Source organism: Scyliorhinus torazame, chromosome 12 (genome assembly GCF_047496885.1).
Source record: "Scyliorhinus torazame isolate Kashiwa2021f chromosome 12, sScyTor2.1, whole genome shotgun sequence".
Lineage (NCBI taxonomy): Eukaryota > Metazoa > Chordata > Chondrichthyes > Carcharhiniformes > Scyliorhinidae > Scyliorhinus > Scyliorhinus torazame.
Genome location: NC_092718.1, coordinates 66830564 through 66854783, shown reverse-complemented (window position 1 = coordinate 66854783; position 24220 = coordinate 66830564). Strand labels below are relative to the sequence as shown.

The following is a 24220-nucleotide window of genomic DNA, read 5'->3' as shown; positions in this document are numbered from 1 at the left end:
TTCTTGGTCCTGGAATACCCCACCATCGGGAACATCCTACCTGCATCTTTCCTGTCTAATCCTGTTACAATTTTACAGGTTTTTATCCCCCCTTATTCTTCTAAACTCCAGCAAAAATAATCCTAGCCGATTCAATATCTCCTCATAAGTCAATCCCACTATCCTAGGAATCGATCAGGTAAACCTTCTCTGCACTCCCTCTATAGCAAGAATATCCATCCTCAGTTAAGGAGACCAAAACTGCAGACAGTATTCCAGGTGTGGTCTCACTAAGACCCTGTATAACTGCAGTAAGACATCCCTGCTTCTGCACTCTAATCATCTCGCTATGAATGCCTTCTTAGCGCCTGCTGCACTGACATTATTTTCAGTGACTGGTGTACAAGGACACCCAGGTCTCGTCGCAAATTCCCCTCTCAATCTGTAGCCATTCAGATAATAATCTGTCTACCACATTACACTGCATCTGCCATACATTTGCCCACTCATTCAACTTGTCCAAATAACACTGACACACGCATACAAACTTACAAAATAGCAGTAGGTCATTCAGCCCCTCAAGCCTACTCTAACATTCAATAAGATCATGACTGATATGTTAGTATTTCAAATTCCACATTCCCGTCTACCCTCGATAACCTTTGATTACCGTGCAGAACAAGAATCTATCAACCTCCACCATGAAAATATCCAGTGATATTCTCCTCATCTCTGTCCTATAAGGGTGACCCCTAATTTTAAAACAGTGACCCCTGGTTCTGGACTCACCCACAAGAGGAAACATCCTTTCCACATTCACCTTGTCAAAACCGTTCAGGATCTTATTTACTTCAATCAAGTCACCCCTCACTCTTCTAAACTCCAGTGGAAACAGGTCCAGCCTGCCTAACCGATTCTCATAAGGCAACCCGCTTATTCCATGTATCAATCTAGTAAACCTCCTCTGAATCGCCTCCAACACGTTTACATCCTTCCTTAAATAAGGAGATCAAAACTACACAGTATTCCAGATGTGGCCTCACCAATGCCCTCTATAACTGAACCATAACTTCTTTACATTTATGTTCCATTCCTCTCGTAATAAAGGACAGCATTCCATTAACCATCTTAATTACTGGCTGTACCTGCATACTAACTCTTTGTGACTCATGCTCTAGCACACCTAGATCCCTCTGCACCTCACTATTCTGAGGCTGTTCTCCGTTTAAGTAACACTCTGCTCTTTTATTTGTCCTGCCGAAGTTAACAACTTCACATTTTCCCATTTATACTCCATCTGCCAGATCTTTGCCGACTCACTCAACCTATCTATATCTTTCTTCACTGGTTACCAGTCGAGTAAATGTCCCCCAGTTACCAGTGGAGTAAATATCCCCTGGTTACCCCTCCAGTGAATCTCCCCTGGTTACCACTCCAGTGAATCTCCCCAAGTGGTTTAGCTCAGTGGGCTAGACAGCTGGTTTGTGATGCAGAACAATGCCAGCAGCTCAGGTTCAATTCCCATACCGGCAGAGGTTATTCACGAAGGCCCTGCCATCTTAACCTTGCCCCTCACTTTTTAAATTGTGGGGTTACATTAGCTATCGTCCAATCTGTAGGAATTGTTCCTGGGTCTATAGAATCTTGGAATATAACCACCACTGCATCTATTATTTCTAGGGCCACTTCCTTAACTACTCTAGATGTAGATTCTGGGGAACCCTGGGGATTCATCGGCCTTCAATCCCATTAATTTCTCCAACACCATTTCCCTACTAATACTGATTTCCTTCAGTTCCTCCCTCTCACTAAACCCTGTGTTCCCCAACATTTCATAGATTATCATAGAATTTACAGAGCAGAAGGAGGCCATTCAGCCCATCGAGTCTGCACCGGCTCTTGGAAAGAGCACCCTACCCAAGGTCAACACCGCCACCCTATCCCCATAACCCAGTAACCCCACCCAACACTAAGGGCAATTTTGGACACTAAGGGCAATTTATCATGGCCAATCCACCTAACCTGCACATCTTTGGACTGTGGGAGGAAACCGGAGCACCCGGAGGAAACCCACGCACACACGGGGAGGATGTGCAGACTCCGCACAGACAGTGACCCAAGCCAGAATCGAACCTGGGACCCTGGAGCTGTGAAGCAATTGTGCTATCCACAAGGCTACCGTGCTGCCCCTATTTCTGGTACGTTATTTGTGAACTCCTTTGTGAAGACAGAACCAAAATACGTATTTAGTTGGTCAGCCATTTCTTTGTTCCCCATTATACATGCCCCTGTTTCTAACTATAAGAGACCTACATTGGTCTTCACCATTCTTTTTCTCTTCACAAACCTATAGAAGTTTTTACACTCAGTTTTTATGTTCCCCGCCAGCTTACTCTAGTTTTCCCTTCTTAGTAAATCCCTTTGTCCTCCTTTGCGGAATTCTAAACTGCTCCCAATGCTCAGTTCCGATGTTATTTCTGGACAATTTGTATGCCCCTTCCTCGAATCTAATACTATCCTAATTTCCCTTGTAAGTGATGTTTGGCCAACTTTTCCATTTTATTTTTGGGCCAGACTGAACATTTGTTGCAGTTCACCCATGCGCTCTTTGAATGTTTGCCATTACCTATCCATCATCATCCCTCTTAAGTAACATATCTAAATCCATTATAGCCAAATCTTGCCTCACACCATTGTAGTTTCCTTTATTTAGATTCAAGACCCTAGTCTCAGAATCAACTACATCACTCTCCATCTTGATGAAGAATTCTATCATATTATGGTCGCTCATCCACAAGGGGTCTTGCACAACTAGTTACCAATTATTCCATTCTCATTACACAATACCCAGTCTAGGATGGCCTGTTCTCTAGTTTTTTCTTCAATGTATTGGCCCAGAAACCCATCCCGTACACACTCCAGGAATTCTTCCCCTATGGTATATTGTTACAAATTTGATTTGCGCTAATGCTCCAGGTGCAGAGTACCTATTGCCAGGATTGTACCAAGTGCTCCAGGTATGGGTTACCAGCAGCTTTTGTAGACTGGATTTCAAAGTCTCATCCATTATCCTTCATGCTGCTGTGCAACGTCCTTATAATTTCACTGAGTTTTCCATCAAAGCTGCGCACGTCCATTTCCTCTTGCGTCCAGCCAGAGTATATGAAACATGAGTTTTATATAAGCCCAGTGTAGTGACTGACCAGATTATTACATGTGACATGCAGCTGGAAATTTACCCCAATATTCGTTCAATAAAATATTGGCAGGTGATATTTCACTTAAATTTCAAAATCTCACCTGATTTGTTTCATCCAGATCCACTACAGCTTCTATTATTCTCTGCAGGACTTCCACGTGTCCTCGTCTCGCACTCAAATGTAGGGCTGTGTTCTGTTCCTATGGAATTCACAATAAACTAAGTTTGACTGCAGCAATCATGTTGTTGCACTACTGCTGCTAATGATGGCCCCAGTTCAGGACATTTTTTCAATATTGTTTAACCATTAGGTATTCTGGAATGTAGAAGACTCTATTGTCCTGAAAGAGCCACACGTACCGTTTACCCTGCGAGAGTTAATGGCACCACTCTCTCCTATTCTACCTGCTCCTCCATTGGCAGTTTTAAACTTTTAGCAACCAATGAGGTAGCATCTCTAAGTAGGCCTTCCAAATGTGCAGACCAATGAAATTTAAGCAGAACAGTCAGTGAAGCGGAAGAGAATACACTCAAAAATAGCACGAGAAACTGTAAATTTACCAGAGGTTTAATAAGTTAGCTTAGATTGTGGAATTGGTGCCATGACTACCAACGATCACCTAAACACGACCTACAATCAGCAGCTCCCAGTTCAGCACATGGATTTTTAACTGAAGGTATGGGGGGAAAAAAATGAAAACCTAGTAACAATAAAACATTTGCATTTATATTATGCACTTCATACCCCGCGAGACATCCCAAAGTGCTTTTTGAAGTGTTGCAATTCTTTTGTTCATTCATGGGGTGTGGCCGTCACTGCATTTATTGTCCATCAGTAATTGCCCCTGAGAAAGTGAATTCCAGACTCCCACTACCCTCTGCATAAACAAGGGCTTCCTCATGTCCCCTCTACATCTTCTGCCACTTATCTTGAATCTATGTCTCGTAGTTCTAGAATTCGCCACCAAGGGAAATAATTTTATTCCGTCTATCTTTTTCTTCCCCTCATAATTTGTGCACCTCACTCCTCAACCTTCTTTGTTCCAAGAAAAATAACCAATCTCTCCTCATTGTTACACTTTTCTAGTCCTGGCAACATTCTTGTAAACCTCTTCTGCACTCTCTCCAGAGCAATTACATCCTTCCTTCTAATTTGGTGACCAGCATTTCACACAATACTCCACTTGTGGCCTCACCAATTTTCCACAAATCCAACATTATATCCTTACTTTTATATTCCATACCTCTGCCAATGAAGGAGAGCATTCTACATATTTTCTTTATAATCTTGTCTACTTGAACTGCTGCCTTTAGGGACCTGTGTACTTTTTCCAAATCTTTTTTCTTAATATATATATTTTTTCCGATTAAGGGGCAATCTAGCGTGGCCAATCCACCTAACCTGCACATCTTTGGGTTGTGGGGGTGAAATCCATGCAGACACGGGGAGAATGTGCAAACTCCACATGGACAGTGACCCTGGGCCAGGATTTGAACCCGGGTCCTCAGCGGCGTAGTCCCAGTGCTAACCACTGCGCCGCCGTGCTGCCTGGGATGGGAGGGGGGGAGAGAACCTGTGTACTTGTACACCAAGGTCTCTCACTTCATCTACCCCTCTTAGTATATTCCTATTTATTGTGTACTCCCTATAACAGTTTGAAGAACAAAGAACAAATAACAATACAACACAAGAACAGGTTCTTCCAGGCCTGCGCCACTCATGATGCCTGTCTAAACTAAAACAGTCTGCACTTCTGGGGTCCGTATCCCTCTATTCCCATCCTATTTATCAAAATGCCTCTTAAACGTCGTGTTCCAGGCACTCACCATCGTCTATGTAAAAAAAACTTGCTTCACAATCGCTAAACCTTCCCCCTGTTATGGGCCAGGGTTTAGAGAACCCAAAAGTGTATCATGGAGTTCACCTGATCCACAACTTTTAATAGATTGTGGTATGGGAAGCACACGGCCCACTCTACAGGTGTGGTACAGCAGAAATGGAAAAGTATTCTTTAAAGCAAAACAATGTTTATTCTATGAAATCAAGTTCACCTTTTTAAAACATACAGTGAACATCTTAGCAACCATCAATTCAAATATAACCCCCAAAGAATACAACACTAAGTAATCCTTAAGCTGTCCTTTTAAAATCCATAAGACTAAAAATGGAAGCACATCAGGTTAAACTCACTACTGAGAGCAGTTATTAGTTTTGAATCACCAAAGAATCGATTTACAGTCTTTAGATTACAGAGAGACTCATACACCTTCTGGCTGTGACTGTAGCTATCCAGCTCTGAAAAACAAAACTAAAACACACCCTGCAGCAAACAGCCTAAAACTAAAGTAAAAATCTGACAGACAGCCCAGCTCCACCCACTCTGACATCACTGCAGTAATAAACACCCATTTCTTAAAGGTACTCTCACTACAGATATTTATATACATACCCATTTATAAACACCTATTTCTTAAAGGTACTCTCACATGACACCCCTTGCACCTTCAACCTATGTTCCCTAATAATTGTCTTTTCCACACTGGAAAAAAAGTGTCCGACTCTGTCCATGCCACTCATAATTTTGTAAACCTCTATCACGTCGCCTCTCAACCTCAGTCGTTCCAGTGAGAACAAACTGAGTTTATCTAACCTCTCCTCAAAGATAATGCCCTCCATACCAGGCAACATCCTGGTAAACCGCTTCTGTACCCTCTCCAAAGCATCCAAATCCTTCTGGTAGTGTGGCAACCCAAATTGTATATTCCAAATGAGGCCTAATTAAGGTCATGTACAGCTGCAATATGACTTGCCGATTTTTGTATTCAATACCTCGACTGATGAAGGCCAGCATGCCGTATGCCTTCTTGACCACCTTATCCACATGCATTGCCACTTTCAGTGATCGGTGGACATGCACCGCCAGATCTCTCTGTCTGTCAATACTCGCAAGAGTTCTGCCATTTACTGTGTAATTCCTACATCCATTGGACCTTCCAAAGCGGTTTACCTCACACTTGTCCAGATTCATCTCCATCTGCCATTTCTCCACCCAAGACTTCAACCATTTTATATCCTGCTGTATCCCGACAATCCTCTTCACTACCCGCAACTCCGCCAATTTTTGTGTCGTCTGCGAACTTACTAATCAGACCAGCTACATTTTCTTCCAAATCATTTATATATTTTTATACAATACGAACACAGGTCCCAGAACTGATCCCTGTGGAACACTGCTAGTCAGTCTTCCATTCAGAAAAGCACCCTTCTACTGCTACCATCTGTCTACTGTACCCAAGCCAGTACTGTATCCAACGTTCCAGCTCTCCTCTGATCCCATGTGACTTCACCTTTTGTACCTGTCTACCGTGAGGTACGTTGTCAAAGGCTTTACTGAAGTCCAGGTATACAACATCTACTGCCTTTCCCTCATCTATCATCTTTGTCACTTCCTCGAAAAACTCGATCAAATTAGTGAGGCACGACCTCCCCTTCACAAAACTATGCTGTCCATCACTAATAAGTCCATTTGTTTCCAAATGTGAGTAAATCCTGTCTCTAAGAGTCTTTTCCAATAATTTCCCTACCACTGACGTTAGGCTCATCGGCCTATAATTTCCTGGATTATCCCTGCTGCACAACAATGGGACAACATTGGCTACTTTCCAGTCCTCTGGAACTTCACCTGCAGCCAATGAGGTTACAAAAATTACTGTCAAGGCCCCAGCAATTGCCTCCCTTGCCTCCGTCAATATTCTGGGATAGATCCCATCAAACCCTGGGGACTTATCTACTTTAATTCTGCCTTGGCTTTGCTAAAAGCTGCAGGCCTCCTGGCCAGCTCCACTCCAACATCCTAGTATATTCTCACCTCGTGGCCTTCCCCTCTGCTGTCTCGGTGCTCCTTCGCCCATCGTAAAATTCTCTTTTTTTGATAGCTGTGGAACCGCACAATAATCGCACAAGGTGGCTCACCAACACGAGGCTTCTGCCTCAAAGACCTGTGGGCTCGATCCAGCTCCCCCACAATCTTCCAGAGCAACTGCGCCATAAATGTTGTCGGGTTTGGGCCCTCCAGCTCCTCCGGCAACCCGACCACCCTCCGAATTTGCCTTCTCGACCAATTTTCAAGGTTGTCTACCTTAGCCCTCATGCTCTTATTGTCAGCCACCTCCATGGAAGCAATCTGGTCACTCTGCCTTGACAGAGCAACCCCCAGCTCCTGCAGTTCTGCATCCTGCTGCTTCACCACCTCGTCCATCTCAACCAGGACCCCTTGAATGGAGAAAATTGCCGCCTCGATCACTTTCTCATGGTCTCCAGAGTCCGCTCAATGCAGTTTCTGAAGTTCCACAGTCAAAGTTTCCACGGTTAAGAGGGCGGCCTCTGGCACTGTATCGCCTCCGCCTTTTTTCTCTCCACCAGGGTACTTGAAACCACCACTTTCAAAGCTATTCCCTTCTTCTTTCGTTGCCTAGTTCGGTACCGATTGCGCATCCCCTTACCGCGGGACACTTCAACCATCGAAGTAAAAAACTTTAGGTCTGAATTCCATTGCCACCTGGCCGAAAAGAGTTCAAAATGCGACCTCCGGCAGGAGCACCCACATGTGCGATCGCTCCGTTAAATGCCGCATCGCAAGTCCCCCTCTGGGCAATGTTGACAGCACTATCTAATATTCTTATTCCTGCATGTGAATCTGTTCATGGCTTTGACCCATTCTATCCCCAGAATCCACCAGCATTTGGCCATTCGAATGTCCTCCTCAAACCCTGCTGTCTCTGCACCTCTTTCCCCATCTTGAAGACCCTTGTTAAAATCCATCTCTTTGAACAACATTTTGTTTAACCTTCCTGATATCTCCACCTTCCACTCGGTCTATTTTCGTCCAATTATGCTGTAAAATGTCTAGGGACCTTTTCCCATGCTAAAGATGTTCTACATTGACTGTGAATTTAATGAGCTTGACCTTTGCCATACTGACCTTGTCCTTCAAGCTATGGACGCAGCCTGAGCCAATTAAGAATTCCACTACCTCTAGGTTGCCACAACTTGCTGCGAGATGTAATGCTGTTCGCTGCATCTGTGAAGAGATAGTTTTCATCATAAAATAGCAGAAAAAGAGTGAAATAGCACCACTGAATACAAGATGAAACAAATATGGCTGTTCGCCTGTTGTAGGGGATTATACGTAACAAAAGGATGCTACCTCCATCCTTCTGCTCCCTCAGGCTCAGCTATTCCATAGCTCTCCTAGCCAGCTCCTCCACCTTCAACCAGGAACAAGTGTTCATCCAAATCTCTGCTCTCTGTATCCTAACACCATTGGTTGTATACCAGTAGTGGGCAACCTGCTGTCCAGGGGCTACTGCAGTCCATCTTGATTCTGAGTGCGGCCCATGGGACATTTTGTTGACCTTTGCCCATCCACAGGGTTGCCACATTTCACTGGTTTCCATCCGCATACTATTTCTTCCTATCGATATGACTAAAGTGATAAACATCTAAAGCAGGGCATGCAAAGTGAACTAAGCGCCAATTGCACACAATACTGACTGTGAGAGCCTTGTTCTCCATCTGCATCTAGTCAAAGTGTAAATATCTATTTGTTTATGCCATTTGAAGTTGATGACAGTTCTATTAATATAGAAACAATTACGTTTTTCTCTAACTCATTATGAAATATTCAGTACGTATTTAATCTTATTTGTGGGGGTCACGGTTGGTGAACAAACCCAACTTCAAACTTGCAGCCCACTGAGATAATGGAGGGCCGGCCACTCATGCGGCCCACTCGCAACCCTAGGTTGCTGCTGTACACCCTCTGCTCACTGAGCTATATTGGCCCCTGGTCAATGTATCAATTTTTAAATTCTCATCCGTGTTGAGATCCCTCCATGACTTCATTCTTCCATATCTCTTTGAACTCCCCCAGCCCCACAACGTTCCCAGCGCTTTGCACTCCTCCAAACCTGGCCTCTCGTGTCCTCAATTTCCTTTGATCTGAAAGGAGTGGGAGGTTCAAAGAGCTGTGGGGAAAGAATTTCAGAGCTAAGGGCCTAAACAGGTGAAGGTATGCACAAGAGGCCAGAATTGGAAGAACACACAGTTGTGGGGCTGAAGGAGGTTACAGAGGTATCAGGAATTCATGGAAGAGCATCAGCAATTGGATTCAGACATCTGGAATTCAGGAAATGATGGACGAGTATTGGGGAATTCAGGTTCTTCTTTCTTTTGTCATAGATACTGAATTCCAAATGAAATAAATGAAAATCGCTTATTGTCACAAGTAGGCTTCAAATGAAGTTACTGTGAAAAGCCCCTAGTTGCCACATTCCGGCGCCTGTTCGGGGAGGCCGGTATGGGAATTGAACCGTGCTGCTGGCCTGACTTGGTCTGCTTTCAAAGCCAGCGATTTAGCCCTGTGCTAAACCAGCCCCTGTCCCCCAAGATCTTCAATTGGAAAACATCACTTACCTTGTCAGGTTTGTCCAGCCACACATCTTCCAGGTCCTCCAGAATAAATTCCAGGATATTTACATGGCCTCTTTGGGCAGCACAAAGCAGTAAACTTAGGCCATTCTGAATCAAGAAAATAAGGGAATCAAACTAATTAAACATTATTCTTGTAACGCAAACCCAAACTAAACTGCACTCAGAATACACACCTTAACAATACAATATTTATTACACACACTCTGAATCACTTGTGGATCATTTTTCTGCAGGACACAATTTAGCAATAAGTAATAGGGTATTAAAGCCAAATTAGTTAGTTATGGAATCATCATAGAATGGTTACAGCCCAGAAGGTCATTCGACCTGTTGCTTCCATGCCAGCTCTATACAAGATTAACCCAACTCGTCCCACCTGCCCACCCTTTCCGCATAGCCCTGAATATATTCTCTTCAGATAACTATCCAATTTGAATGAAAATGAATGAAAATCGCTTATCGTCACAAGTAGGCTTCAAATGAAGTTACTGTGAAAAGCCCCTAGTCGCCACATTCCGGCGCCTGTTCGGGGAGGCTGTCCCTTTGAAAGCTACAATTGTATCTACTGCTTTCACACTCTCAGGTGTTCCAAATCCTAATCACTAATTGTGTCTGAAGGTTTTCCCTCAAGTTGCCTTTGGTTCTTTCACCTTAGATCATAGAATTTACAGTGCAGAAGGAGGCCATTTGGCCCATCGAGTCTGCACCGGCCCATGGAAAGATCACACTATCTAAGCCCACATCTCCACCCTATCCCCGTAACCCAGTAATCCTATCTAACCTTTATGGACATGCAGGGCAATTTAGCATGGCCAATCCACCTAATCTGTACATCCTTGGACTGTGGGAGGAGATCGGAGCACCCGGGGGAAACCCTCGCAGACACGGGGAGAACGTGCACACTCCACACGGACAGTGACCCAAGTCGGGACTCAAACCTGGAACCCTGGAGCTGTGAAGCAGCTGTGCTAACCACTGTGCTACCATGCCGCCCTTAAATCAATGTCCTCTGGTTCTCAACTCTTCTGCCAATGAGAACAATTCTGTCCTATCTACTCTGTCCAAGAACTTATTCATGGTTTTCAGAAACTCTTATCAAATCTCCTCTTCAAGAGAACAAGCTTCTCCAACTGTCCATATTTTTGAGGTTCCTATTCCGGGAACCACTCTCATGAATCTTTCAGTGCACTTTCTAATATCTTCAAATCCCTTCCAAAGTTTGGTGCCCAGAACTGAACCACACTCATGTTTTCTGAAAGTTTATCATAACTTCCTTGTTTTTGTACTCTTATGTCCTGAATTACAGGGTCCAGAATCTTCAACTATTTCCTCCATCTGCCCTGCCACCTTCACTGATTTGCGCACATACAGCTACATGATAATTAGGCCACAGCTAGAGTACTGTGTGCATTTCTGGAATCCACATTATAGGTATAGGAGGGATGTGATAGCACTGGAAAGGGTGCAGAGGAGATTCACCAGGATGTTACCTGGACTGGAGAGCTTTAGTTATGAAGAGAGATTGGATAGACTGGGGTTGTTTTCTTTGGAACAGAGGAGACTGAGGGAGGACGTGATTGAGATACATAAAATAGAGTAGACGGGGAGAAGCTTTTTCCCTTGGTGGAGGGATCAATGATCAAGGAGCATGGATTAAGGTAAGGGGCAGGAGGTTCAGAGGGGATGTGAGGAAAAGCCTTTTCACCCAGAGAGTGATGAGAGTCTGGAACTCTCTGCCTGAAAGGGTAGTGAAGGCAGAGGCTCTCATAACATTTATGAAGTATTGAGATGTGCACTTGCGATGCCAAGGCACACAAGGCTATGGGCCAAGTGCTGGAAAATGGGATTAGATTAGTTAGGTAGTTGTTTTTGACCGGTGCAGACAGGATGGGCCGAAGGGCCTTTTGTGTGCTGTAGACCTCTATAACTCCATGACCTAGCCAAATACTGTTCCTGTATTTTATGTTGCCGCTCCTCATTTTTTCTACCAAACTGAATCACTTCAGTTTTCTGCATTAAATTTCGTCTGCCCATTTCACCAGCCTGTCTTATATCCTCTTGAAGTTTATCACCATCCTCCACATAGTTCACTTTACTTCCATGTTTATTGTCATTTGTAGATTTTAAAATTGTGCCCTGTACACCCAAGACAAGACAAGACAAGAATAGAGGGTCAAGGATAGGTCAGAGCTAAGGAGAAAGTGACAAAGGTGACATAGACACAAGACAAGGAGTGTTAACAGTAGCATCAAAGAATGTGCAGATAATGGCATTAAGGTAAAGTAGCAGAGTGTGTTAATAGGAGGACAAAGATTATTTCTCAATGAAAGCAAAACTAAAGAACAAGTGGCAGATGGGGGTGGGGGGGTGGGGGGAGAGAAATGTAGTATTCGTTTTGGGACAGACAAAGAAAACAAAATATTTATAAAGTGGTCAAATGGAAGGGAAAATTCACAATCTAAGTTGCTAAACATAATGTTGAGCCCAGAAGGCTGACATGTGCCTGATCGGAAGATGGAGATGTTGTTCCTCCATTTGCCTTGGGCTTCACTGTCAGATTGCAGCAGGCCAAGGACGGACATGTGAGCTTGTGTTATGTCACATCAGCAACATGGATGGAAGAGCCATGAATTGTGACATGCCAACCAATCAAACTGTGGAGTGGAAATGTTAAAAAGCAACTGGGCTGCTGGGGAGAGGGGGGAGCCGGAATGGGGTGGGGTGGGTGGGGGGGCGCCGCCTGGGGGGGACACAGCTGCGTGGGAACCGGGTGAGGAGCTGGAAAAAGTGGATGGCTAATCGACAAGGGGGGGGGGGTAAAAAGCCCCACAACCCGGTTGATCACGTGGAATGTGAGAGGGCTGAACGGGCCGATAAAGAGGGCACGAGTACTCGCACACCTTAAGAAACTTAAGGCAGACGTGGTTATGTTACAAGAGACGCACTTGAAACTTATAGACCAGGTTAGACTACGCAAAGGATGAGTGGGGCAGGTGTTTCATTCGGGGCTAGATGCGAAAAACAGGGGGGTGGCAATACTAGTGGGGAAGCGGGTTATGTTTGAGGCAAAGGCCATAGTGGCGGATAGCGGGGGCAGATACGTGATGGTGAGTGGCAAATTACAGGGGGAGGCGGTGACCTTGGTCAACGTATATGCCCCGAACTGGGATGATGCCAATTTTATGAGGCGCATGCTGGGACGCATCCCGGACCTAGAGGTGGGAAAGTTGGTAATGGGGGGAGATTTTAATACGGTGCTGGAGCCAGGGCTGGACAGGTCGAGATCCAGGACTGGAAGGAGGCCGGCTGTAGCCAAGGTGCTTAAAGATTTTATGGAGCAGATGGGAGGAGTAGACCCGTGGAGTTTTCGTTTTTCTCCCATGTCCACAAAGTTTATTCGCGAATAGACTTTTTTGTCTTGGGAAGGGCGTTGATCCCGAAGGTGAGGGGGACGGAGTATACGGCTATAGCCATTTCGGATCACGCTCCACATTGGGTAGACTTGGAGATAGGGGAGGAAACAGAAGGGCGTCCACCCTGGAGAATGGACATGGGACTAATGGCAGATGAAGGGGTGTGTCTCAGGGTGAGGGGGTGCACTGAAAAATACTTGGAACTCAATGATAACGGGGAGGTCCAGGTGGGAGTGGTCTGGGAGGCGCTGAAGGCAGTGGTTAGAGGAGAGCTGATATCAATAAGGGCACATAAAGGAAAGCAGGAGAGTAGGGAACGGGAGCGGTTGCTGCAAGAACTTCTGAGGGTGGACAGGCAATATGCGGAGGCACCGGAGGAGGGACTGTACAGGGAAAGGCAAAGGTTACACGTAGAATTTGACTTGCTGACAACGGGTACTGCAGAAGCACAGTGGAGGAAGGCACAGGGTGTACAGTATGAGTATGGGGAGAAGGCGAGCAGGTTGCTGGCCCATCAATTGAGGAAAAGGGGAGCAGCGAGGGAAATAGGGGGAGTGAGGGATGAGGAAGGAGAGATAGAGCGGGGAGCGGAGAGAGTGAATGGAGTGTTCAAGGCATTCTATAAAAGATTATACGAAGCTCGGCCCCCGGATGGGAAGGAGAGAATGATGTGCTTCCTGGACCGGCTAGAATTTCCTAAGGTGGAGGAGCAGGAGAGGGTGGGACTGGGAGCACAGATCGAGATAGAGGAAGTAGTGAAAGGAATTAGGAGTATGCAGGCGGGGAAGGCTCCGGGACCGGATGGATTTCCAGTCGAATTTTATAGGAAATATGTGGACTTGCTTGCCCCGATACTGATGAGAACCTTTAATGAGGCGAAGGAAAGGGGACAGCTGCCCCCGACTATGTCGGAGGCAACGATATCGCTTCTCCTAAAGAAGGAAAAAGACCCGCTGCAATGCGGGTCCTATAGACCTATTTCCCTCCTAAATGTAGACGCCAAGATTCTGGCCAAGGTAATGGCAATGAGGATAGAGGATTGTGTCCCGGGGGTAGTCCATGAGGACCAAACTGGGTTTGTGAAGGGGAGACAGCTGAATACGAATATACGGAGGCTGCTAGGGGTAATGATGATGCCCCCACCAGAGGGGGAAGCGGAGATAGTGGTGGCGATGGATGCCGAGAAAGCATTTGATAGAGTGGAGTGGGATTATTTGTGGGAGGTGTTGAGGAGATTTGGCTTTGGAGATGAGTATATTAGATGGGTACAGCTGCTGTATAGGGCCCCGATGGCGAGCGTGGTCACGAATGGACGGGGGTCTGCGTATTTTCGGCTCCATAGAGGGACGAGGCAGGGATGTCCTCTGTCCCCATTATTGTTTGCACTGGCGATTGAGCCCCTGGCAATAGCATTGAGGGGTTCCAGGAAGTGGAGGGGAGTACTCAGGGGAGGAGAGGAACACCGGGTATCTCTTTACGCGGACGATTTATTGGTGTATGTGGCGGACCCGGCGGAGGGGATGCTAGAGATAATGCGGATACTTGGGGAGTTTGGAGAATTTTCAGGATATAAGCTGAACATGGGGAAAAGTGAGCTGTTTGTGGTGCATCCAGGGGAGCAGAGCAGAGAAATAGAGGACTTACCGCTGAGGAAGGTAACAAGGGACTTTCGCTACTTGGGGATCCAGATAGCCAAGAATTGGGGTACATTGCATAGGTTAAACTTAACGCGGTTGGTGGAACAGATGGAGGAGGACTTCAAGAGAGGGGACATGGTATCCCTGTCACTGGCAGGGAGGGTACAAGCGGTTAAAATGGTGGTCCTCCCGAGATTCCTCTTTGTGTTTCAGTGCCTCCCGGTGGTGATCACGAAGGCTTTTTTCAAAAGGATTGAGAAGAGTATCAAGAGTTTTGTGTGGGCCGGGAAGACCCCGAGAGTGAGGAAGGAATTTTTGCAGCGTAGTAGGGATAGGGGGGTGCTGGCACTACCGAGCCTGAGTGAGTACTACTGGGCTGCCAACATCTCAATGGTATGCAAGTGGATGGGAGAAGAGGAGGGAGCGGCGTGGAAGAGATTGGAGAAGGCGTCCTGTAGGGGGACTTGCCTACAAGCCATGGTGACGGCGCCGTTGCCGTTCTCACCGAAGAAATACACCACAAGCCCGGTGGTGGTGGCTACCCTGAAAATTTGAGGGCAATGGAGACGGCATAGGGGAAAGACGGGAGCCTCGGTGTGGTACCCGATAAGAAATAATCATAGGTTTGCTCCGGGGAGAATGGATGGGGGATTTGGAACATGGCAAAGAGCAGGAGTAACACAATTGAGAGATCTGTTTGTAGATGGGACGTTTGCAAGTCTGGGAGCGCTGGCCGAAAAATATGGGTTGCCCCAAGGGAATGCATTCCGGTATATGCAACTGAGGGCTTTTGCGAGGCAACAGGTGAGGGAATTCCCGCAGCTCCCGACGCAGGAGGTGCAGGACAGAGTGATCTCAAAGACATGGGTGGGGGACGGTAAGGTATCAGACATATATAGGGAAATGAGGGACGAGGGGGAGATTATGGTAGATGAGCTGAAAGGGAAATGGGAAGAAGAGCTGGGGGAGGAGATTGAGGAGGGGCTGTGGGCTGACGCCCTAAGTAGGGTAAACTCATTGTCCTCGTGTGCCAGGCTAAGCCTGATACAATTTAAGGTGTTACACAGGGCACATATGACTGGAGCACGGCTCAGTAAATTTTTTGGAGTGGAGGATAGGTGTGCCAGAAGCTCGAGAAGCCCAGCGAATCACACCCAAATGTTTTGGTCATGTCCGGCACTACAGGGGTTTTGGGTGGGGGTGACAAAGGTGCTTTCGAAGGTGGTGGGGGTCCAGGTCGAACCAAGCTGGGGGTTGGCTATATTTGAGGTTGCAGAAGAGCCGGGAGTGCAGGAGGCGAAAGAGGCTGATGTTTTGGCCTTTGCGTCCCTAGTAGCCCGGCGCAGGATACTGTTGATGTGGAAGGAAGCCAAGCCCCCGGGTGTGGAGACCTGGATAAATGACATAGCAGGGTTTATAAAGCTGGAACGGATTAAGTTCGTCCTAAGGGGATCAGCTCAAGGGTTCACCAGGCGGTGGCAACCGTTCGTCGAATACCTCACAGAAAGATAGAGGGAATGGAAAAGAAGAAGACAGCAGCAGCAACCCGGGGGGGGGGGGGGGAGGAACCAGAGGGATTCTCAGGGATGTTAATATATAAGTATATAAGTATAATATGTATAGGTTGTTGTTATAGATAATTGTATATTGGACGGTTAAAACATATTTTTGGAGAATATTTATCTGGGACAAGGCAGTTGCCATTTAGTTTTGTTTTTGTTTATATATTATTTATTTATTGTTTATAAAACTGGCCATTGTTATTTATATTGTGATATTACTGTGTAAAGGATACACAATGTACTGTGATGGTTGGCCAAAAATTTTCAATAAAATATTTTTTAAAAAAAGCAATTGGGAGTGAAAGCCACAGGACATGAGAAGATAAGATTCACAGTAACACGAGCCTTTAAGGACAACTGAACAAAATTAAAGCCATGCTGAAAATCAGGAGACTTTGTCTGTGACCTGGGTTGGGTGGATGAGGATAGAGGAATAGGCATCCTGGTGGCCCATTCAAATGCAGCTTAAGGTGGAACATGTTCAGGTCTCACATCAAGATCATTATGACATCAAGGGCACAATCTAATAATAATAATAATCGCTTATTGTCACAAGTAGACTTCAATGAAGTTACTGTGAAAAGCCCCTAGTCGCCACATTCCGACATCTGTTTGGGGAGGTAGGTACGGGAATTGAACCTGCGCTGATCGCCTTGTTCTAAATTACAAACCAGCTGCTCAGCCCACGATGCTAAACCAGCCACTAACGGAAAGGTTTCGAAGTGTGGAGCGGGCGGGAACCACCAGCTTTCCGATGGTCAACCCAGCGAGGCCGTCACCAGTATCAAATGTTAACTGGTTCACTTAACGAGGCCCCACAGGCTTCATGCCACAAATGTCTGTCCTGCAGGCTGATTCACCAGGACCGCACTCACCAGCCCCCTGCTAACAAAGGGGAGCAGCACTTAAACCGATCCCGCAGAGGTAAGCCCGTACAAAATGCAGCCATGCCACCAAGGAGACCGATTCCAAGACTCGGGCATGCCAACCTGGCCCGCCTGCTGGACGCAGTAGAGTCACAAGAGGATACCCTATTCTCCTGAGGGGCTTGGCGGATCAACTACAGAGCAGCCAGTGCCACCTGAGAGGAAGTGGCAGTGGCCATCAGCACGGGTAGTGTGACCTGGAAGACTGCCACATAGAGCTGCAAAAAGCTAAATGACCTTCACCGGGATGCACACGGACATCGTCCCCTGGGCACACTGATCCTGCCCGTCACCCCCGCCCACCCTGACAACCATACACCTGGCACTGGCCCTGCCCAGCACCATGCTGCATGCCACCCCATCCATGCCCAGCAATGATGGTCACCCATGCTCCCACCCAATGCACGCCCCCCCCCCCCGCCCCACCCCCGACCAGAGTAGATATTGAGTGAATGTTTCTCCTCATAGAGGAATCTAGAACTAGGGGGCACCGTTTGAAAATAAGAGGTTTCCCATTTAAGACTGAAATGAAGAGGAATTTCTTCTCCCAAAGGGTGGTTAGTTTTTGGGGCTCTGACCCCCAGCAACCAGTTTGAGGTTGGGTCACTGAAAATATTCAAGGCTGAATTCGGCAGATATTTTATTGTCAAGGGAGTCCAGGGTTACGGGAGGAAAGCAAGAAAGTTGATTTAAGGCCGGCATCAGATAAACCATGTTTTGTTTTTGAGTGGTTGAGTCGGCTCGCGAGTGTGGGGGCTGAATGGCTCACTCATGCTCCTGTTTCTTATGTTCTGCCACAATTCCACCTTTCCAATCTCACGTGGGCACCTTGCATCCAGAAACATTTAGTGCCAAGTGCAGCCTTTTCTGAGCCAGGATTCCCATTATTGCCTTAACACTATACACTCACGTTACCTCCTGCACCAACCTCATTTACCATGCCTCATGAGTTCATGCATATGCACTGCAAATCTAATTTAGACCTTACTACATTTCTTCTCATACTGACCCCACTTAATAACTGCTCATTGTTTCTTACTCCAGTGCTATCTGACTCTCCAATCCTTTGTGCACCTTGCCTTTTCATTCTAATGTTACATCCTCATTCTCATTATAAATGGGGAAAGATAGGGGTGGGCAAAAATAAATTCAACTTATTTAATGCCTTTCATGTACAAACATATGACAAGGCAGTAAACAAAGGGGGAAATTAGAATCCGTGACACCAAGCCAAAGTCACACCACCCCATGGGATAGATTGACCCTCTGGGGTATAGTTACACCTCACATCCTCCTCCCCGCTTAACCCCAGGAAATAACAGTAACAGAATAGAATTAGAACTAATGACAGTTAAATACAAATGTACACAGGTAACAATAGCAATACTAATTTCCCTTAGTGTCCCAAGATGTGCAGGTTAGGTGGGGTTATAAGGTTACGGGGATAGGATGGGGGAGTGGGCCTAGGCAGGGTGGTCTTTCAGAGGGTTGGTGGAGACCCGATGGGCGGAATGGCCTCCTTCTGCACTGTAGGGATTCTATAATGACATCACAGCACTTACTGATGACATCCATCAGCAAAGGGTTTAAATCAGATGTATAATAATAACACTCTATAACAGTGACCTGCAACCCAATGATTTACGTACTTTGTTTTCACACGACAGCTTGGCTCCAACGTTGACCAGTGTTCGAAGAATGCGGAGATGACCAAACCAGGCAGCTAGAAGCAACGCGTTCATCCCAAACTGTAGGAGCAAACATACAGAACTCAACCAAATGGGATCAGCAGCAAACTAACCCAGTTACAATGGGTCCGACCGACATCCTCTGGCTCACAGAATATCAAAGAATCACACACACCGGAATAAAATAAATTCTCATCTCCCCAGCCAGGGCAAACAACCTCTCAGTGTCTACTTTGACAATCCCCTTCAGAATCTTGTATGTTTCCATGAAATCACCTTTCATTCTTCTAAATTCAGAGAATATAGGCCCAATTTACACAGCCTCTCATAATCGGACAACCCTCTCAGACTGGAACAAATCTAGTTAACATTCACTGCACTGTGTACATTTCAAGCATATCCCACCTTCAAAATACTGACACAAAACCCAAACAATGTTACCAGCGTTGGATTGGCGTGCGGTACCCCAAAGATGCACTGGGGAATCCCTCTCAGAACTTCACGGATAAGGATGGGTGGCATGATAGCACAGTGATTAGCATTGTTGCTTCACAGCGCCAAGGCCCCAGGTTCGATTCCCGGCTAGGGTCACCGTCTGCGCGGAGTCTGCACGTTCTCCCCGTGTCCCCAGGGTTTCCTCTGGGTGCTCCGGTTTCCTCCCACAAGTCCCAAAAGACGTGCTGTTAAGTAATTTGGACATTCTGAATTCTCCCTCTGTGTACCCAAACAGGAGCCGGAATGAGGTGACATGGGGCTTTTCACAGTAACTTCATTGCAGTGTTAATGTAAGCCTACTTGTGACAATAAAGATTATTATTTGCATGGTAATTGCCGATTGCAAACTTCCTCTGGACAATTCCCCTATGCTGGGAACCATCTGGAAATGTGATTTAAATTGCAAACTTCAAATGGCTCCACCAGGGTTACACCAATGGTTATTCAAAAAATGTTAGAAAAATTAAAACCTCTTCTAACTTGTGGTGAATTACTATAAAGGCCCAGACCCCCACCCCCACATTGGACACCTTTCCACACACCCGACCCCAAAACGAGATGCCCCCACCTTCACCCAACCTCCAACACTCCCCCAATCCTATCTGACCTCCTACCCACTCATCCCTCAAATCCTATCCCCCTACCTTCGGCTCTAACGTTCTCCCTGGTCTGTCTATTTCACTGGACCTTTAAATCTATCTGGTTTACAACAGTTAGTGCTGTGAAAAAAAAGTGTGTCCTCCCTCGATCCAACTCTACAGAACTGCGACACTGGGCATTGGAGACATCTGCAATTTCTGGATCTCGTCTGGCCCACAGGTAGGGATGTAGCTAAGTGGGCACAGAGCAGCAATCCAACGATGCTGATTGCCACTCAAGGAAGTTACGGCCCAATATTCCACTCACCAAAGCCCTGTACCATTGTAGCAAAGCCCTCCGTATTCATCATTCAATCCGCAATGAGCCACTTCCTTTCCTAATTGCTTGCTACAGCTAAGTGCTAACATTCTGTGCTCCTGGTACAAGTACACCCAAGTATTTCTGAACAGCAACATTTAGAAGTTTCATGCCTTTTAAAAAATACTCTGCTCTTCTATTCTTACTGGCAAAGTTAATGATCTATAGATTGTAAATGGCTGACTTCTCAGTACTTATTCTGGCAAAACTTCAGTAGTCTGTTAGCGCAGGAATGATAGGCCAAGTGGCCTCTTTCTATGCCATAAACTTTCTATGTTAACAGCCAGTTACTAGGCTCCATTTTCAATCTGACCCAGTCACACTCGGGCTGCATCTTTCTTATCCAGTTGCAGTGTTTGTGACTGCACAGCTGCTGTGGTTGCGCTGATTTCCACCGAGTAGATTGTTGCAAGTTAAACAATCCAGAAATTGCAAACCTGTCGTATGCGAAGAGGGAACGTTTGAAGTGACTTACACTGTCTTGATCATCCACTGTGGCACCGTGATCAAGGAGCAATTTCACCGCCTGGTCATGTCCTGCCCCAGCTGCCCAGTGTAGAGCCGTCCGGTCTATCTGAAAAGCAACATTCGAAGAATATTGGCTGTCTTCGATGCACCTCTCATTACTGTCCCCTTCATCAAACAAACCGTATTAGAAACTGGCACATCCAACGCCTCACTCCGCCTCCATCCACCCCCCCCCCTCCCAACCCCAGTATGCCCAAGCCCACACTATTAGTCTGCCCATCTCTCGGCACACGCCAACCCCACAACCCGAAGACACCGCATTCCCAACCCAAACCTCTGCTCCTCATTCACTTGCCTTGATTCCCGGTTCAAATAGCTGAAGATGGCTGTTAGGGGAGCTGCCTCATGAGCATGAAGCATTCGATTCACAGTAATACTTCTCTGCCCTGGGGAAACACAGATATCCGAGGCAGAGATCGCAATATCCAGGGCAGTGTAAAGAACAAAAGAACTTATAACCCATCGAACCTGCTTCGCCATTCAATATGATCATGGCTGATCTTAACAGCACTTTTCCATCTGCCCCCTATGCCAACAATATATTCAATGATGGAGCATCCACAACCCTCTGGGGTAGAGAATTTTAAAGATTCACAACGTTTAAGTGAAGAAATTTCTCCTCATCTCAATCCTAAATGATGGACCCCTTATCTTGAAATTCTGCTCCCATATTCTAGATTCCCCGGCCAAGGTAAACAACCTCTCAGTGTCCACCCTGTCAAGCCCCTTCAGTATCTTGTCTGTTTCAATGAGATCACCTCTTATTCTTCTAAACACCAGAGAATATAGAATTTACTCAGCCTCTCATTAGAGGGCAACCCTCTCATCTCAGTGAACCTTCACTGGACCACCTCCAATGCAAGCATATCCTTCCTTCAGTACGAAGACTAAAACTGAAGACTGTGGTTCAGATAGAGACTCCAATATCCGGGGCAGTGTAAAGGGTCAGAGAGCCAGCTATTCAGTTCAATGTAAAGGGATCACAGTCAGAGAGATTTGGGTCAATATAGAGAGAGAGTGTCTCACAAGAATAGGTCTCCATCCACTTTTCCAAAATTATTTCCTTTGCTCCCAGAGAATTCACTTGTCATGGAGTAAGAGTTAGGAAATTTTTCTCCCAAAGTACAGATGGAACAAAATTTCCTTGTAGTACAATATATTTTTCCTTTTTAAATTCTATTTTATTCAACAGTACTTGAACTGCAAACAACTAAAGATAGAAAAGCTACAAATAATTAATGTTTTTACAGTTCTGCACCCAAGGACGACCTGGTACTCCTTGCTCACAGTTCAGTTCCAACAACACCATTTTTAGATCTACAGACGGTTATGAACCCAAGGCGCAATAAAGCACTTTAATGAACGTAGAATCTGCAGTGATCACAAGGAACGAAGGGTAGGATGCAAAAATAACGGTTTATTAAAATGTACATATAACTACTCCACTCCCCAAGGGACTGGGAAGCATGCAAGCAGGGAAGGCCCCGGGACCAGACGGGTTCCCGGTGGAATATTACAGAAAATATGTGGACTTGTTGGCTCCGTTGATGGTGAGGACGTTCAATGAGGCCAGGGAAGGGGGGACTCTACCTCCGACGATGTCGGAGGCGACGATATCGTTAATTTTGAAGAGGGATAAAGATCCGTTGCAGTGCGGGTCCTATAGACCCATTTCATTATTGAACGTGGACACCAAATTGTTGGCAAAGGTACTGGCATCGAGGATAGAGGACTGTGTCCCGGGGGTGGTGCACGAAGACCAGACAGGGTTCGTAAAAGGGAGACAACTGAATGTTAACGTGCGACGACTATTAGGGGTGATAATGATGCCCCCAGTGGAGGGGGAGGCAGAGATAGTGGCGGCAATGGACGCAGAGAAGGCATTTGATAGGGTGGAGTGGGAGTATTTATGGGAAGTGTTAAGGAGGTTTGGATTTGGGAACGGGTTTATTAGCTGGGTTAGACTTCTTTATGGGGCTCCAACGGCAAGCGTAGTTACAGGTCGACATAGATCGGAGTATTTCCGACTATATAGGGGAACAAGACAGGGATGCCCGCTGTCTCCATTGTTGTTCGCGTTGGCAATTGAACCTCTGGCCATGGTGTTGAGAGACTCCAGGAAATGGAGAGGGGTGATTAGAGGGGGAGAAGAACACAGAGTCTCGTTATACGCGGATGACCTATTGTTATACGTGTCGGACCCAGCGGGGGGGATGATAGAGGTTATGCGAATTTTGAGGGGGTTCGGGGATTTCTCGGGGTATAGGCTAAACATGGGGAAGAGTGAATTATTTGTGATACATCCAGGGGACCAGAGTAGAGAGATAGAAGGCTTGCCTCTAAGGAAAGTGGAAAGAAACTTCCGATACCTGGGGATTCAGATCGCTAGGAGCTGGGGAACCTTGCACAGACTTAATCTGACACGGTTGGTAGAACAAATGGAGGAGGACTTCAAGAGGTGGGACATGCAGCCTCTATCGCTGGCGGGCAGGGTGCAAGCAATTAAGATGATGGTCCTCCCGAGGTTCTTATTTGTATTTCAAAGTCTCCCTATACTAATCACCAAGACCTTTTTTAATAAAATAGACAGGAGCATCACGAGCTTCGTGTGGGCAGGGAAAGTTCCGAGAGTAAGGAGGGGGTTCCTTCAGCGTAGTAGGGACAGAGGAGGATTGGCACTACCGAACTTGGGCGATTACTATTGGGTCGCCAATGTGGCAATGATACGTAAATGGATGATGGAGGGTGAGGGAGCGGCGTGGAAAAGACTGGAGAGAAAGTCCTGTAAAGGGACGAGTTTAGAGGCACTGGTGACGGCGCCGCTACCGATCTCACCTAAAAAGTTTACCACAAACCCGGTGGTGGCGGCAACATTGAATATCTGGGGACAGTGGAGGCGACAGAGAGGGGTGCGGGGAGCCCTGGTGGGGTCCCCAATCAGGAACAACCATAGGTTCGCCCCAGGAAGAATGGATGGAGGATTTCAGAGCTGGTACCAGTTGGGAATTAGGAGGGTGGGAGATTTATTTATAGATGGGACTTTTGCGAGCTTGGGAGCATTGGAGGAAAAGTATAAGTTGCCCCGGGGAAATTTCTTGAGATATATGCAGGTGAGGGCGTTTACTAGACAACAGGTGAGGGAATTTCCGTTGCTCCCGACTCAGGGGATACAGGACAGGGTGCTTTCAGGGGTGTGGGTCGGAGAGGGCAAGGTGTCAGATATTTACCGAGAGATGAGGGAAGAGGGGGAGGAGTCGGTGGGCGAACTAAAAGGAAAGTGGGAAGAAGAACTAGGGGAGGAGATAGAGGAGGGTATGTGGGCTCATGCCCTAAGCAGGGTAAA

The 24220-nt window shown here is 46.4% G+C and overlaps 1 protein-coding gene across 5 annotated transcripts in view; it reads right to left on the bottom strand.

Moving 5' to 3' along the window:
• The window catches only part of ankdd1a (ankyrin repeat and death domain containing 1A), a 205058-nt gene that overhangs the window by 159871 nt on the left and 20967 nt on the right, over positions 1 to 24220 (bottom strand). For 4 of the 5 annotated variants that reach the window (XM_072468816.1, XM_072468820.1, XM_072468817.1 and 1 more), the window contains exons 3-7: positions 20825 to 20923; positions 18859 to 18957; positions 9654 to 9758; positions 8161 to 8259; positions 3280 to 3378 (exon numbers count right to left, since the gene is read on the bottom strand). In XM_072468816.1, coding sequence (XP_072324917.1) covers positions 3280 to 3378; positions 8161 to 8259; positions 9654 to 9758; positions 18859 to 18957; positions 20825 to 20923 — 501 coding nt within the window. The remainder of the gene's footprint in view (positions 1 to 3279; positions 3379 to 8160; positions 8260 to 9653; positions 9759 to 18858; positions 18958 to 20824; positions 20924 to 24220) is intronic. The other variant, XM_072468819.1, reaches the window with a different exon arrangement.